The 17,195-nt window shown below is 34.3% G+C and overlaps 2 protein-coding genes across 2 annotated transcripts in view; both read left to right on the forward strand.

The window, feature by feature from the left end:
• The window catches only part of LOC125818596 (histidine decarboxylase-like), a 49,536-nt gene extending 46,674 nt beyond the window's left edge, over positions 1 to 2,862 (forward strand). The window contains exons 3-6 of the mRNA XM_049498094.1: positions 1,237 to 1,680; positions 1,772 to 1,965; positions 2,061 to 2,197; positions 2,284 to 2,862. Of these exons, the coding sequence (XP_049354051.1) occupies positions 1,237 to 1,680; positions 1,772 to 1,965; positions 2,061 to 2,197; positions 2,284 to 2,862 (1,354 nt within the window). The remainder of the gene's footprint in view (positions 1 to 1,236; positions 1,681 to 1,771; positions 1,966 to 2,060; positions 2,198 to 2,283) is intronic.
• Positions 1 to 17,195, forward strand: part of LOC125818605 (histidine decarboxylase-like) — a 65,259-nt gene that overhangs the window by 46,418 nt on the left and 1,646 nt on the right. The gene's annotated exons all lie outside the window — the stretch shown is intronic.

The raw sequence follows: 17,195 nt of genomic DNA on the forward strand, positions 1-17,195 counted from the left end.
TGTGAACAGAGTATAAAAAATAATTGAAAAAAACCAATTAAAATGTTGACTCGTGTCTTTGAAAAGCTCCGGCTATTTTTCTCCGCTGACCAATTCTCGAATCTTTAGTTAGCTTTTAATTGTATTTTTTTTCTTTCAATTTTTCAATTATTGACGTTTGGAGCTACATGTTTGGTGATTCATAGAGTGAAGTACACAAATGATTTTTTTTTCCACCATCACTCTTTTTAGATCAGGGAAAAATCAAGCCCGTCTATTACACGAAAAATTCCAACTTTAATAAGTTCGAAACATAAAGAAAGCAAAAAGTATGAGAGCTCCCGAGAGAGACTTAACAAAAAACTCGTCTATTTATTTTACTTTAAAAATTAAATCCATCCCTATTATTTTAAACAATAGACTTAATCCTCCTCTTATCTCAATTGAGTTTTTCAAAAAATTCATGTGGTATATAGTATATGCTACTATACTTTATCTTCTTTTTACTTTTCTAATTTACGTTTTAATACTCTTTTTTTTTTTTTCATTTTCATTGTACGTAGTGGACCTACGTATGGAGCAAATAAATTTTGTGGAGTAAACAATTTAGTAGAGTAACATATTAGTGGTTGTAGTTGGATTTATAGTGGCTACTACCAGAAGTGGTATAATTCTATTAAGAAAGAATGAATTGTTTAAACCAATATTAGCATGTTTATTTTGATTTGGCTTCCCATTAATCTCACCTACTCATTCATAATTGATTATTATGTGCTTATATAGTTGAGCAGTCACTTTCAAACACAGGGTCAAGACGGATAAATTGAAGAAACTAACACGAAAAAGAGAAGGAAATTAAGAGAAAAAAGGTAGTTGGTGTACAAACGCTTCATCTTTTAGAGCTATATATATATAAGTACCCCCAAGACATATTAACACAAATATTCAGTCAGCAATCACTTCTCCATTCTAATACATTAGAAAACATTTTTTTAATTATTATATAAATTTGTGCTTCTCAAGAATGGGTAGCCTTTCACTTGAAATGGTACGTACTCTTCATGTAATTTGTTACATGCACAAACATCTTCACAAATCACAATTTGTTTCATTCCAAAAGAGCTATTATTTTGCAAAAAAATTGTTGTACCTTACCACTATTTGCATGTTAGATATTTTGTTTACTTAATTATATCTTAAATTGAACTATGATATTTGACAGGATTTTGAGCCATCACCAATGACACCGAGAAGTTTAGCGATGACACCTAGAAGTTTAGCGCGACGAAGATTGTTTCCGATTGGGGACAACAAGAAACAGAAGGTGGCACCACAAGGCGCAGGGCCAAGGAAGAACTTACAACTTGAAGTGATGGAACCTGGCTTCAAGAATGATGGTCCTTCTTTGGACACTATCTTGGTCAATTATTTGGACACACTTACACAACGAGTCAATTTTCATTTAGGTTATCCAGTGAACATATGTTATGATCACTATGCATCTTTAGCACCACTTTTACAGTTTCACCTAAACAATTGTGGTGATCCTTTCCTTCAAAACACTGTCGATTTCCATTCTAAAGACTTTGAAGTGGCTGTTTTGGATTGGTTTGCACAACTTTGGGAAATTGAAAAGGATCAATACTGGGGATATGTTACCAATGGTGGCACCGAAGGCAATCTCCATGGTATTTTGTTAGGGTAAGTTCATATATTTACCTGAGTTTATATATATAATATAATAACTTCTATTGTTTCAGTGCTCTTACACTTCTTAATATTACTTATGTAGGAGAGAGCTACTTCCGGAGGGGATATTATATGCATCGAAAGACTCTCATTACTCAGTCTTCAAAGCTGCAAGAATGTACAGAATGAATTCAGAAACAATCAACACATCAGTAAATGGAGAGATGGATTATTCAGATTTAAGAGCAAAATTACTTCAAAATAAGGACAAACCAGCAATTATAAATGTCACAATTGGTATATACCTACTCCAACTTTTATCCTTGTTCTTTTTTTCTTTTATGGACTTAGTCATCTTACGACTTTTCCCTTGATGGTTCTTTTAATTATAGGAACTACTTTCAAAGGAGCTATTGATGATGTTGATGTTATTCTTGAATCACTCAAAGATTGTGGCTATTCACAAGATAGGTTTTACATCCACTGTGATGCTGCACTATGTGGTCTTATGACCCCTTTTATAAACAATGTGAGTTTCACTTCTTACTTATACTTACAATTTCTTGAGTAAATTTGAGAGCAACATTCTTATAATTCTTTGTGCAATTTGAACAGATGATTAGTTTCAAGAAGCCAATTGGAAGTGTCACAATTTCTGGACACAAGTTCCTAGGATGTCCAATGCCTTGTGGTGTCCAAATAACAAGAAAAAGCTATATCAATAATCTCTCAACAAATGTGGAGTACATTGCCTCTGTGGATGCCACTATTTCTGGAAGCCGTAACGGTTTAACTCCAATTTTCTTGTGGTATAGCTTGAGCGCAAAAGGTCAAATTGGCCTGCAAAAGGATGTTAAAAGATGTCTCGACAATGCTAAATATTTGAAAGATCGTCTTCAAAAAGAAGGGATAAGTGTCATGCTAAATGAGCTTAGCATCATAGTTGTACTTGAAAGGCCTCGTGACCATGAATTTGTTCGTCGTTGGCAACTTTCATGTGTCAAAGACATGGCACATGTTATTGTTATGCCAGGCATCACACGAGAAATGCTTGACAATTTCATCAGTGAATTAGTGCAACAAAGAAAACAATGGTACAAAGACGGAAAAGCAGAAGCTCCTTGTGTTGGAGAGGATATTGGTGCTCAAAATTGTGCATGCTCTTACCATAAGATTGACTACATTAGTCCTTAGAAGATAAACAAGACAACATAATCCAGTAATTTAATTTGTTGCTGTTCATATGTCTTCCAAAGAGATGACATTTTGTAACTCTTATTACTACATTCTTTTATTTACAACATTGAAAGTCAATTGTCTACATGATATATTGTACTTCTGGATGATATATATAACTGAAATATTTTTTAATTAAAAATTCTTTACACTCTTTTATGATCTTTGTGTGTTATTAACTTACTGTTAATTTGTGATTAAAATAAGATTATGAATGAAGGAAATTGAGATGTGCATGCATACACATACTTAGAATATAGTAAGAAAAAATACGTACAAAATTGTTCTGCTGTCTATATTGACTATGGTCCTTGCATATTTAAATTAAATTTTGTTTATTATCATAATATATGACTAGTGAGTGGATCAAACACGGACAATTTCAGAAAAGTCACATAACAACATTGGCTAGTATATATATATATAATATGGTGAGAAGTCTATAGTGTTCATCATCTCTCATTACTACATACATACATATACATACATATATAGAAAGGAGAGGGGAAAAGACATAGATTCCCCCTTGAACTTGTATCGATAATTATTAAAGTAAAAAAAATCAAAATATTTCTTAAACCCCACCCCCACATCTCTTCTTCGTCACACCCCACCATCCTCATCTTCTTCACACCCCATTAAGCTTAAACTAAACCAATAACTAGAAACAACCAAGAAATAAATTACTTCAAAAAGGAGTTAAATTTTGGGAGGTTTCAATCGATGGGGCTTTGGTGGACGTTTTTAAATATTGAGTGATTGATTGAAAATGGGAAGAAACTTATTTTTCTATTATCTCTATTTTTTAAGAAATTTCCAGGAAGAACATGGAAAAATAGCAAAGAATGTATGCCCAAATCTGAAAAATCTGAAAAATATTTACAACTACAAGCTGCAACAAATAACAATGAATGCTTAGTTTCCATGACCAATCAATGGAAGAAATTGAAGCAACCTTCTTGTGGGTACATTTTGGAATGGAAGAATTTTTTCACTCCAGAATCAACTCCAGATTGCGGGCAATTTCCTTGGTGATCATTACTAAAAGTTTCTTCTTTACCATTTTGCAATGAAAAAGATAGAATTATTAGAGAGTTTTAATAATTGATTAGGACTTAATTAGTGTAAAATATAATTAATAAAATAAAAGTTAAGTAATAAAGAAAAGAAAGTAAAAAAAATATAATTTCTGCATTGGCGTTGATGTGACAGCGAGTGTAATACACCACATACTATGAGAGTGGTGTTGCACATAGCAGGGTGGTATTAAATTCAATTTTAAATAGTAAAGGTGTGTAATAAGTCATCATGATAGTTAAAGCGTGTAAGTGACTTTTCGAGACAAGTTTATGGGGAATCCTTTTCCCAAAGGAGAGTTTGAACTCTTTTTTTAATTGGAGTTGGGGGTATTTTTCAGGTTTTTATTTAAGTGTTGTATAAGCTTAATTGTACAGTCATATGTTTAGATTGTACTATACTTCAAATTTCCAAAAAAATCGGTCCCTTTTAAAAAGTACCAAATTTGTCATCAATATTAACCTGCTATATATAATGGTGTTTCAGGTATTCAACTTCTTCTTTTTTTTGGTTTAAAGGTTGTGGCATAGCCAAGGCTTAATCCAAAGAAAATAATTAAAAAATAAAAAATAAAATGCATCAAAGATAAATGGACAAAAACTCATCCATCAGTAGTAAAAAAGGAAACTTCAAGAAGCTATCCATCACTTCATTATCGATCGAAACTCCAAGAATATCGATTCGATCCCATGAATGGAGACACAATCCAAGCACTTCCCCTGATGGACGACCTTCAAGTTCAGGTAATTTGTGATCTGATTGATTGATCCAATTCATACACTAATTATTGTCTAATTTTGAGTTGGTATTCCACATAAATCTCATTTAAACATTGCAAATTAGAACTTTATGAAATAGCAATAAAGTATTTGAGCCTCTTCTCCATTTCACCATAGTATTAATAACCTTTCAAAGGCTCAATGGGTTGAATTCCAATGGGATTGATACAACCATTAGAGTCTCTAATTAGTTAATACTACCACTATGAATAAGAAAATTTATATGCAACAATATCCCTTTATTGATTTTTGTTTGATTTGGCTCTCACCAGGTGTAAGTACACAAATCTATTGAATTTACTTCAAGGATTAGCTTAACTATACTCTGCATAACCAAAAAATGTCTTAAATTTTGAGGCTACTGTTATTTGTATTCTTGTATATGGTGTGTCTTGCTTATCTAGATTGAGTAGCATTCTTCCCTCGCTAGGTATATCCCGGAAATGATTAATTTGAAAATCACCTGCAAATTACCATCATGATCCCTAATACATAATGCCGCCGAACTAGGTCCAGGATTACCTTTAGATGCTCCATCCGGGTTACATATTTGCTTTAACTTAACTTTTGCTTGACATATTTGTATCTCCTGCGTAAAAAATAAATTAACTTGATTTAATTCTAAAATATCCCTTTTTATCTAAGTATATGTCAATTTCCCCATCCAAACTTTTGCTATTCCCAAAGAGAGATGCCATTGTAATTCTTTTCTTCCCTCATATGAATTCTTCCTTCTAAATCTATCGTCTCTCCTGCAATTACTCAATTTTTCAGTACAAATAGATATAAAATTGAATTCGTATTGAAGCAAGCCCTGCTAAAGTTCTCATCTTTGTGACTTGAGGTACTATTTTTAGCTTTTTTTTTTTGGCATTTTAGCATATGGGCCTTTGGTTGGATTTAAATTTTCTTGAAAAGAGATGCTGACTTTGACACAAGTTTTGTATGCTTTCAATTTTACCAATCAGAAACGGCAGAAAATACACCTGAAATGACAATTTTTTGAAGGAGAGTGAGGCTCATTCTGCATATTTAATTTATTTATCGAATTAATATGAATGTTTTCTTCTCCGGTAAGATCATTTTTGAGCGATTTTGAGATTTTAGGAAATGGGTTTAAAGGGGATTTCAAGATTCAGTAGGACTTTCGTAAACTTAAGTCGCACTACTTTAATTGATGTTTTCTGGGTGTAATTCGAAGTAAAAAGAGAACGAACTCAAATTACCTTTCTCTGACTCTACTTGTGGAATTTCACTAGATTTATTGTTTTTGTTGGCTTTTGTATGTGAAAGAACTACGGGATGGTGCCAAAGACAGTGTTTGATGTCTTACATCACATGTTTATTGTTATTTCAGTTTGATGTTAAGTGGTATATGTCAATGATCTTGGTCAGCTAATTAATTTTTTGTCATGTGCATGCAGAGTGAAAAAGAGAGAATAAAGCTAGACACCGAAACAAAGGTGAATTGGATGACCACTTCTTTATAAACTACTCATGTTCTTTAGTTCTTTTCTTCCAACCTTACATTCTTTTCATCTTATTGATGCATGATTACATCAGGCAAATTATGTCATTTAATCTCTCTTTCTTGGGTGTGCAATTGATGTATCTTATTTAATTTGTTGGTAATCGACATACCAAACTTCAATTTATACTTTGGAGTTAATCTAGCATTGATCAAATGATGTTTTTTGTTCCTGCTGATATGAACTGAAACAATTAACCTGCAATGTTGGGTCGTGCTCAGCACGGGCGTTCTTATATATACTACTCTCTTCGTCCTATTTTATGTGAGGTAGATTGACTCGGCATAGAGTTTAAGTAAGGAAAACTTTTAAAACTTGTGATTCAAAATGAATGACAACAATTTGTGTGGTTATAAATTATTTCATAAAAGGTAAAATAGATGTTTTATAGTTAAATTGTTACTTAATATAGAAATGTTTATTTTTTTGAAATTGACTAAAAAAAAAGTAAATCATATAAATTGAGACAGAGGAAGTAGTACTTTTACAATGAGATAGTTTGGTGGGGTCAAAAGTCCACTTCGACGTCATTTAATTTCCCTTAGCATTTCAAATGGATTGTTATTTTGTTTTTGTTTTTAAAAATAAATTGTCTTAGAAATCGAACTTATGTTCAGTAGGGGTAAATTATTTAAAGAAAATGGAATATAACTTATGAAATTGTATGGTGCAGAAATATGAATTTATTCATCTTTAAATAAATATCTATCTCTAAGAATAAAAATTAAAGAAAATAGGGCAAAGGGCAAATAACCCCCTACAACCACAATCCAAATCAAAAATACAAATTTCCATTTTGCTTAAACTATGCCGAAGTTGCGATAGAAAAAAAAAAGTATTCATCACTTTTCCCTTTAGCCGACCTAGGGTTTTCTCTTGTGGCTCCTACGTAGGCAGCAGCTGCGAAGCTATACAGCCACTGGACAACCTCCTTTCGAGGCTGTCCAGCCCGCCCCACCACCCAAAATCATCACATACGCCATCCTTTTCAATTCCAATACTATAAATCCTAAACAATCTATCTTAATTAACTCAAAAACAATCGTAAAATCAATTGAAATAATTCATGGAGAACCTACTATCACATTTTCAATGGAGGAACGGCAAAACTTTATGATCGAAGAGGGATTACATCAAGCAGTGGTGTTTAAATTATCCCATGGTGCGCCAAATTTAAAGGTATTAAGGTCAATTTTACTGAAACATCTTGGTACCAAGGGCAATTGTTTAATTGGCTTACTTGCTCCAAGACAAATTTTGTTGATGTTTGATCAATATGAAGATTATGTACTAGCTTTTTCTCACTCAGTTAATTATCTTCTCTACAATGGAGAGGAGCACCAATGTAGTCATTAGACAACTAAAATATTATTGTTAATACATTCTAATAAACAAAGTGTGAAAGTAATGCAAACCATCAATTAATTAGAAGAAAAATAGTCGAGAAAAACCTAAAAGCTGCATGAAAAACCTAAAACTTTGCCATCGGAGAGTCATGGCCATGATGGCCGTTGGACAGCCTCCACCTATGGAGGTTGGACCAACCATTAGTACAAAAGTAATAGACAAACCAACATATGCCAGCACCATCAAACCAACACACCTATCTTGCGAACTAGTACCTCTAAAACAAATTTCCTACTTGCATGGGGAGCCTCGTATTGTCTGGGAAGAAGATGAAGTAAATCAAATGATAATCAATGAAGATCTCCAGTATGCAGTTATAGGAAAATTCTCCTATGGATGGCCGGAGATACAGAAACTAAGGAGATTGATTCCAAAACAGTGTGACCTAAAAGGAGAGGTTAATATTGGGTTGTTAAGCAACATATATATCCTAATTAGAGCCACACTGTTAGAAGATTACGTAAATCTGCTATCCAAGCCTCAATTCTACATCACGCACAAACATTGTTCCTATCCAATGTGAACCTTGAAGTGGGATCCGCTCTCTGATCCAGTGGAAGAGACGTCTATAGCAATTGCATGGATATCGTTTCCATCATCACCACCAAATTTCTTTGGGAAAGAGGCTATTTTTTCACTTGCAGTAATAGTGGGAAAGCCTCTACAGGTGGACTTAGCAGCAGAAAATAAGACTAGGCCTAGTTGTGCGAGAGTGAAGGTGGAGGTAGATCTTCTGGGGAATTTTCCTAAAATAATCAACATCGGAATGAAGACCAAAACTGGAGAAATAAGAGAGAAGTGGATTACTATTAGGTATGATTATGTACTCAAATATTGTAAATCCTACAATTTACAAAGGCACAATGAGCAGGAATGTTTTGTACTTCATCCAGAACTATACCAACAAGAAGAGGGGGCGAAACAGGAGAACATTATGAAAGAAAGGAAGAAGGGAATTCAAATATTGGATTTGGTGACACAGAAGGAACAAGAGGTGAAAGAAAGGATACACACAAACCACAGAAAACTAAGTGACAACAATGACTTCCAAGAACAAAGGGGGAAAAATGTCATGGTAGGGGAAGACAGATGACAAAAGGAGGAGCAAAATATTGGTATCCTAGACCTCAACAAACTAGAATTAGTGAGGTCACTACTACAAACAAGTTTGGAGCATTAGAAGGTGAGAACAAGGAAGAACCACATAAACAAAGGGACTTTGGTAGAAAAGAAGAAGAGAAGGGGAACCAGGTAGAGGAACAGGTACATGAAACAACACAATATGAGGAAATGAGCATTAAAAAAGAGGTGAACAATACACAAAACACTTCTATTGAGAAAGATGATGCTCAAAGTGCAATCAAAGATATGCTCAATTTATCAGATGAATTAGAGCAGTCGGTGAAAGGGATGAATGACAAAGAAAAAGAGGCAGATGGGGACAACGAGAAGGAAATGGAAAAAAAAGCTGACACAAGAGAGCATCCAGATGTTGGCAATAGTCAGATAGGAGAGACATGCATTTCACAAACCCACCATGTAACAATACCACCTTCAAAGATAGATAAACTCTCTGAGCAGGAAAGAAAAGAAATACAGGAAAGAGAGGAAGATGAGAACATGGAAATAAACATTGATAACATAGGTAGAGAAAGTCATCTTTCACCTAGGCAGATCAGTCATTTAAAAAGGAAAAGTAAAAAAGGCGGGAAAACAACTCATACCCATTCACAGATAAATATAAGGAGTAAAAAGGGGTCTATCTCAATCAATATTTAATGATTAGCAAAGCTTTATTCTGGAACATTAGGTCTGTCAGAACTAAAAAGGCTTTTGACAGACTTATTGATTTGCATAACAAACATCATTACTCAAAAATTGCTCTTTTAGAGCCATTTCAAAGTCCTTCGGAGTTAGAAACATACACAAGAAAATTGGGCATGCCAAATGCAAAGGTGAATTGTGCGGCCAAAATATGAATTTTTTGGGAGGAAGATTGGGAAGAACAGAATGTCATAGACTCTATGCAACAAATCACAATCAGATTCAAAAGAAGAGGCTCAAATGATTATTTCAGAATCACATTAGTTTATGCTAGATGTTTTGCGTTGGAGAGATTGGAATTATGGGAGGAATTGAAAGAGATAGCAGGAAACTCTACCATACCATGGCTGGTTAGAGGAGATTTTAACACTATTATGGATGAAGCTGAGAAATTGGGTGGCCTACCTGTCACACAGATGGAAATAGCAAATTTTGTTCAATGTGCAAATGCATGTGCATTAAATGAAATCAAGTTCTAAGGTAGTTCATACACATGGTGGAATGACATAATTGAAGGAAAGAGAGTATTTTTAAAAAACTTGATAGAGTATTTGGCAATAATGAATTGATGAGCTTAATACCAAACAGTGAGGTACATCATCTGATTAGGCAAGGGTCTGATCATGCCCCCTTACATGTGATTGGTAACTCTTTACAAGAGCCAGTAATAAAACCTTTTAGGTTTTTAAACTTCTGGACCAAATATAGTGAATTTAAGAAGGTTGTGAAAGATAACTGGAATGGGGAAGAGATTAATGGGAATCCGTTCACAGTGATTCATTGTAAGATGAAGAGAATCAAGTTTGCCTTAGCACAATGGAGTAGAAGTACCTTTGGAGATATTTTTCGGAGAATTGCCATTTTAGAAGACACCATTAAAGCTATGGAAATACATATGAAGATTACATCAACAACAACCAACAGAGCTTCACTTCATAAGGCAGAAGCTGAGTTAAAAAAATATAGACATATAGAGGAGGAATTTTGGAGGCAAAAGGCATGTATGAAGTGGTTTAAAGAAGGAGATAAAAATACCAAGTTCTTTCATGCTTTTGTAAAAGGGAAGAGGAGAAAGTTACAAGTTATGGACATTCTTACTAACCAGGGTGACAAAATCTCTACTACTCAAAATATAAGGGAAGAAGTTGTAAATGTCTTTAGGGAGTAGTTCAAGGAGAATCAAGAGACCACCAACTATGATATGCTGAAATACATCCCTACTTTAATAAATGAGGAACAAAATGCTGATATGGGAAGAATTCCTACAGAAGATAAGGTTAGAATGGTGGTTTTTAATTTAAGTGAAAAGAGTGCTAGTGGGTCAGATGGTTTTTCAGGTACATTACACATACCAATTTGGTGCTCATACCAAAGAAAGAGGTGGTAGAATCTTATAGGGACCTTAGGCCAATAAGTCTAAGCAATTTTGTCAACAAAATAATTTCAAGAATCATCCATGAAAGAATAGTGACAGTGCTCCCAGAAATTATTTCAGCAAATCAATCAGGTTTTGCCAAAGGAAGAAGCATAACAGAGAATGTGTTGCTGGGCCAAGAGATAGTAAGAGACATAAACAGGAGAAATAAACTACACAATGTGGTGGTGAAGTTAGATATGGCAAAGACATATGATAGGGTGTCCTGGAAATTTTTGGTGAGAGTGCTGAGAAAATTTGGATTCTCTGAAAGAATTATAGATATAGTAGTAAGACTGATTAGTAATAATTGGTATTCAGTCTTAATGAATGGACAATCTTTTGGTTTCTTTTAGTCTTCCAGAGGACTGAAACAGGGAGACCCATTATCCGCAACCCTGTTCATAATTACAACTGAAGTACTAGCAAGAGGACTCAACAGTCTATATGAAGATTCAAATTTCAAAGGATTTGGGATGCCTAAATAGAGCCCTGAAATCAATCATTTATCATATGCAGATGACACTATACTCTTCTGTTCAGGACAATCATCCTCAATTAGAAAGATAATGCAGATTCTAAGAAATTATGAGATGGTCTCAGGACAGATGAATCATCTGAACAAAAGTCTGGTACACCTACATGAGAAAGTTCCTATAGGGGTATGTAATAGGATAAGAAGACTCACTGGAATCAGACAAAGATCTTTCCCTTTAATCTATTTGGGATGCCCTATTTTTTATGGGAGGAAAAATAAATCACATTTCGAGAGTTTAGTCAAGAAGATAATGAAGAGATTAAGCTCCTGACAGAACAAGCTCTTGTCCTTTGATGGAAGATACATTCTGATAGCCCATATCTTGCAAACTATGCCTATTTATTTATAGTCTGCAATGAACCCCCCCAAAAGTGTAATTGATCAACTGCATAAAATTTTTGCAAGATTTTTCTGGGGTAATGCAACTGGAGCCAGAAACAAACAATGGGTCATGGGATAATATATGTTACCCTAAGGAAGAGGGAGGTTTATGTTTCAGATCATTACATGGCATGTCCAAAGCTCTTTCTGCAAAGTTATGGTGGAAATTTAGAACAACTACATCATCTTCTTGGGGAAGTTTCATGTGGAATAAATACTGCAAAAAATTACACCCAATTTTGGCTAAAGGACAGGGAACATCACATATTTGGAGAAAGATGACTACTATTAGGGAAGAGGTAGAACATAACATTTGGTGGCAACTGAAAGATGGCAGTTCTAGTTTCTGGTTTGATAATTGGACCAAGCAAGGAACACTCTATTATGTGGAGGGAGATATTGTAGTATATGAAGAATTGGAGGTAAGATCTTTTAGTAGACAAGGAATCTGGGATAGGGAACGTCTGAAGAGGGTACTGTCTGAAAAGATGACTGAATATATAGTGAATCATATTAAGCCTCTAAAAGAAAACAATAATAATGATGCAGCTTGGTGGATGGGTAATTCTTAAAGAATTTTCACAGTCAATTCAACTTGGAATTTAGTGAGACACAAAAAAGAAATAGAAGAGATTTTGATTTCATATGGGCAAAGGGATTGCCATGGAAAATCAATTTCTTTGTTTGGAGATTATGGCTCAGGAGAATTTCCACTGATGACAATCTGAAAAAATAAAAAATTCAGATTGTATCGAGATGCTGGTGTTGTGAAGCAAAAGTAGAATAAACCATGACACATGTTTTCCTAACAACCCCCATAGCCAAGAGGTTGTGGAGGCAATTTGCTATTTTTGCAGGTATAAATATGAAGGACATGCACCTACAACAACTTATTATTGAATGGTGGAGTCTAGAAGCCAATCCTAAAATTTAACTGTTGTATAGAGAAATCCCATCAATCATTATGTGGACATTATGGAGAATGAGAAATCACTTGAAGCATAAAAGACGATTTCTTTTGAAAGCATGGTGGAGCAAGTAGAGGAGATGTTGAGGAAGCTAGTAAAGGAATGTATCCTTGGATAAGACCAGAAAAATCTAATTGGCCACAGTTGATAGTAAAATTGCAGAAATAAAAGCCAAGTTATATCATTACAGTGTAGTTTGGCAAATGCCAGAGAGACAAAGTAAAATTAATACAGATGGTCCAAGTAAAGGTAATCCTGGAGATAATCCATTGGATTTTGCATTAGAGATCATGAAGGTAACTTACTATATGCAAAGGCAAAAGGAATTGGAGTGACAATAAACACAGAGGCTGAATCAATAGCAATCTTGGAGGCTTTGCAATACTGCTGGGAAAGGATCTGATGGGAGTTATGGTAGGAAACAGACTTTTAAGCCTAAAAAAGATGATTGAAAAACAGTGGAATGTACCATGGGAACTGGTTGAAAGGGTTGAGGAAATAAGAGTTCTTGTACACAAGCTACAAGCTTCACTAACTCATACATTTAGAGAAGGAAATTGTGTGGCAGACACTTTAGCAAATGAAGTGGTGGAGTCACAAAGCACCAAGGAATACAACACTTTTCAAGAGCTACCAAGTTCAATCCGAAGATATTAATTTAGATAAAACGCAGGTCCCTAAACATCAGAATCAAGACAAGAAGAATCATAACACCAAAATGCTGATAATAAGGAGGGAAAAAAACATCAACAGTCAAGAAAAAGGGACGCGTAATACAACACTGCAATTCCGGATCGTAGAGCTTTATAGCTAATCAGTACACAACAACAATGAAGCTAGAAAGAAGAGCATCTTAAAATGGAATGACGAGCATCCTCAATGACTTACCCGTTTAGAGGAAACAGGAGCAACAAGTAACAGTCAACTTGGGAAGAACTCTGACCATCTGAGGAGCAAAGAGGAAAAGAAATATATAGGTCAATAATTTATAGGATATACACAATACAACAAATTGGAACGAGTGTACCGTGAGCTAGAGAAGTAGATCAACAAATCTCTAAATTGGTGGTGCAACCATGAGAGAAAATACTCCAGATTCCCTGCATATACAATTAAATTGGAAGAGAAAGTATGCCTCAAGATAAGAGTACTTCACCTGGAGGAAGTACAATAGTGGAATATATTAGGGAAGAGTGTTAGAAACTCTTCAGCTCTTCATTTGGACCGGTCTTTGCTTTTGGACTTTGGTCATTTTGTTTTTTTATGTTTCATTTGGACCGGTCTCTGTTTTCTGGACTTTGGTCATTTTGCTTTTGTTATTTCATTTTGACTGGCTATGCCTATGTAACTTATCAATAAAATGGTCTCTGGACTAAAAATTCATTTTTTTTTTAAAAAAGCACCAATGTAGGGTTTTTCCATGGTCCATTGGATATATCCCTAAGGAGGAAACAACATTATTGTGGTTTGGATTCCTTTACCGAACTTATCTCCGGAATTGTTTGCAAGAAGTCTCGATTGTCTATAGCATCAGCAGTTGGGAAACCAATAGCTATAATAAAGCTACTCAAATCAAGTCAAGACCTAGCATGACTAGGGTCAAGGTTATACTTGATCTAATGGAAACGCTTCCAAATCGTATAAGGTTGCAGTTTGTGGTTGAAAAATCTGGTAAGTTGATTGAGGTTTTTAGGAGATTGTATATGATAATCTACCTTTGTATTGCAATTATTGTAAGCACTAAGGTCATGATGAAGATAGTTATCGTTTGATCTCGAAAAGAAATCAAAATGACAAACAAATTGATGATACCATTGAAGTTGCTTTAAAAGGTACTACCGATAGTGAAAAGTATCAAGGCGATGCGAGACAAATACTAAATGAAAAAAGAAAGTCTGTAGATGTCGATCAAAGTAAAGCTACTTCTTTAGATCGACAATTAGTTGCTGCCACTTCTGAGAAAAATCGTGCAGACTCAATGGATGTTGATACAAGTAATAATGGTGTTTAAATAACTACCAAAAACAAAGGTGATTGCAATAATTAGCAGGCTGCTATTAATGAGGTGCAATCAAAAGAAATTGGGATGAATTTGATGTCTAATGCAACTAAAAACGCAGGGGGGACACCAAGAGTTGGGGTTGATGCCCGCGAGTTGGTTCAGGGCAAAAATTAATGGATTCAAGACGAAAACTAATGGATATATATGATGTTGAAGATGCTGAAAATTCTGGGAAGCATGTTTTGCAAGTTGAAAACGAGAATCCAACTAAAAACTGGACACTAGTTGCACACAAAAAATAACTAGTAGTCATATCCTTTCCCCAACTAGTCAAAATAATTATCCATGTAGTGAAAAGGGTCCGACTGGAAATTTTCATGACAATGAGAAGAGGCAAGTTAGTAATGCCTCACAAGACCTATTATGTTCGAATAGCTTTGATGCTTTATTGAAGACTATTGGAAAGCAAGTAAGGTTAACAGGGAATGACAACGATTTGATCCAAGAAAAACAGGTCTCACCATCTGCTTTGAATAGCAAATTAAGTCTAGAAGCTCCTGTATTTATGCCTAAATGTGTGCTTGCAAAGAAGAATGAGTCAAGGGCCTTAGTGCCAAATGCAATTGATTTGAGTGAGGATTCTCTTGATGAAGATGAGGAAGACAATATGCTTGACATATGCTTTGATAGAGTGGCTAGGGAAGGGGATATATCATCTAGGCAACAAAGAAGTGGAAGCAACAAAAGCAAAAAGAAGACACATGGAAGGCAACATAGTTGGGACGGTAAAATGACTGAGGAGTTTGTTCCAAGGCACCTATCGATGCGACAAGCAAGGCAAAACCATTTGACATTATCAATAGGTTCAACTAGATCCAATAAATCCATAAAGAAGGTATGAATTATCAAGTGTTGTTGGATAGGTTTGAAGAAGAAGACAAGAGAAAAATACTTCAAGTTACTTTTGATGGGCAATCAATCTTTTTTAATTCATGCTTTTGTAATAGAAAGGTTGAGGCTAATAACTCAACTTTCTTCTTGATTGACATATTTTTACATTATTTAAACATCCTCATTTGTAATATCATCATGAAGTGTATTACAAACTCTGTGATGATCAGAAAATACTTAGTTCTCTCTAGCTCTTATTTTCTTCATGCTTGTTAGGTAGTAGAAGTTAGGTGCTTCATTAAGATTAGTAAGGTAAGGTCTAGCCCCCCATGCTTGTACTTGTCTCTATTGATATTTTTTATGTTTAATAAAAGGCCGCTAGACACTGTCTAGTGGTAAATTTGCTTTAAAGAAATGTTATTAATAACACATTTATATATGAGTAACATCTTTAAATTATAATTCGTGTGAAGAGAGTTAAAACTAGACCAATTCAAAGGTTGACTCGTGTCTTTGGTTCCTAATTATTGACATTTGGTGAAGTAGCTAAGATTCCACTTTCTTGGATTCAGACAAAGAATCCACTCAGTAGCATCCTAGTGAAGCCAAATATGAAGACTCGTGTGATCATAAAAATATGATTTTAGAATAATTTTTTTATTTATTTGAAAATTAATGCCTGGATATAAAAAATTTAAATTCAATGTAAAGTTATATTTCAAATTCGGAATATAACTTATTATAACTTGTTTTTCAAAGATGAGTGTTGCCTCTTTCATCCAGTCTTCTGCTTAGCAAAACCATTTGTTATTATGCAAGGCAGATAGAAAATTACTACTAACATTTTAGTGGTGTTGTAGTTAGACATGAATGGCTGCTATTAGAACCATAATATAAATCTTACTAATAAAGAATGAATTGTTTACACTTTACAGGCACGCGTTTAATTAATTTGACACTATATTGATCTTTGCATGTTTAATTTATTTGAATTTGTCTTGTTATTAGTTTCACCAACCCATCATTCATAATATTTGAGCAGTCACTTTCTAAGAATGGCCTAGTAAAAACCGCACAAGGGAACTTTAGAAAAAGCAAGTGGGATACACAATTGAAGAAACTAAGAGGAAAAAGAGAGGAAATTAAAAGGATGGTCGGTGCACAAAACTTTAGAGCTATATATAAGTATAACCAAGACATATGAACACATAATTCAGTCAGCAATTGCTTCTCCATTCTAATAATTAGCAAACAAAAAACAACACTTGCTATAAATTTGTGTTTCACAAGAATGGGTAGCATTTCACTTGAAATGGTACGTACTCTTCATATGTTTTGTTTACAAAATTTTACTGTCCCTCCCCAAATATTAATTATTGAAATCTCATAACAAATATATTGATTTTGTATGACCTCCTTTTTAGATAAGATATGTTTTTATTTACCTAATTATATTATGATACTTGACAGGATTTTGAGCC

This window comes from Solanum verrucosum, unplaced genomic scaffold (assembly GCF_900185275.1).
Source record: "Solanum verrucosum unplaced genomic scaffold, falcon-dt-bn FXZP01000363.1, whole genome shotgun sequence".
Lineage (NCBI taxonomy): Eukaryota > Viridiplantae > Streptophyta > Magnoliopsida > Solanales > Solanaceae > Solanum > Solanum verrucosum.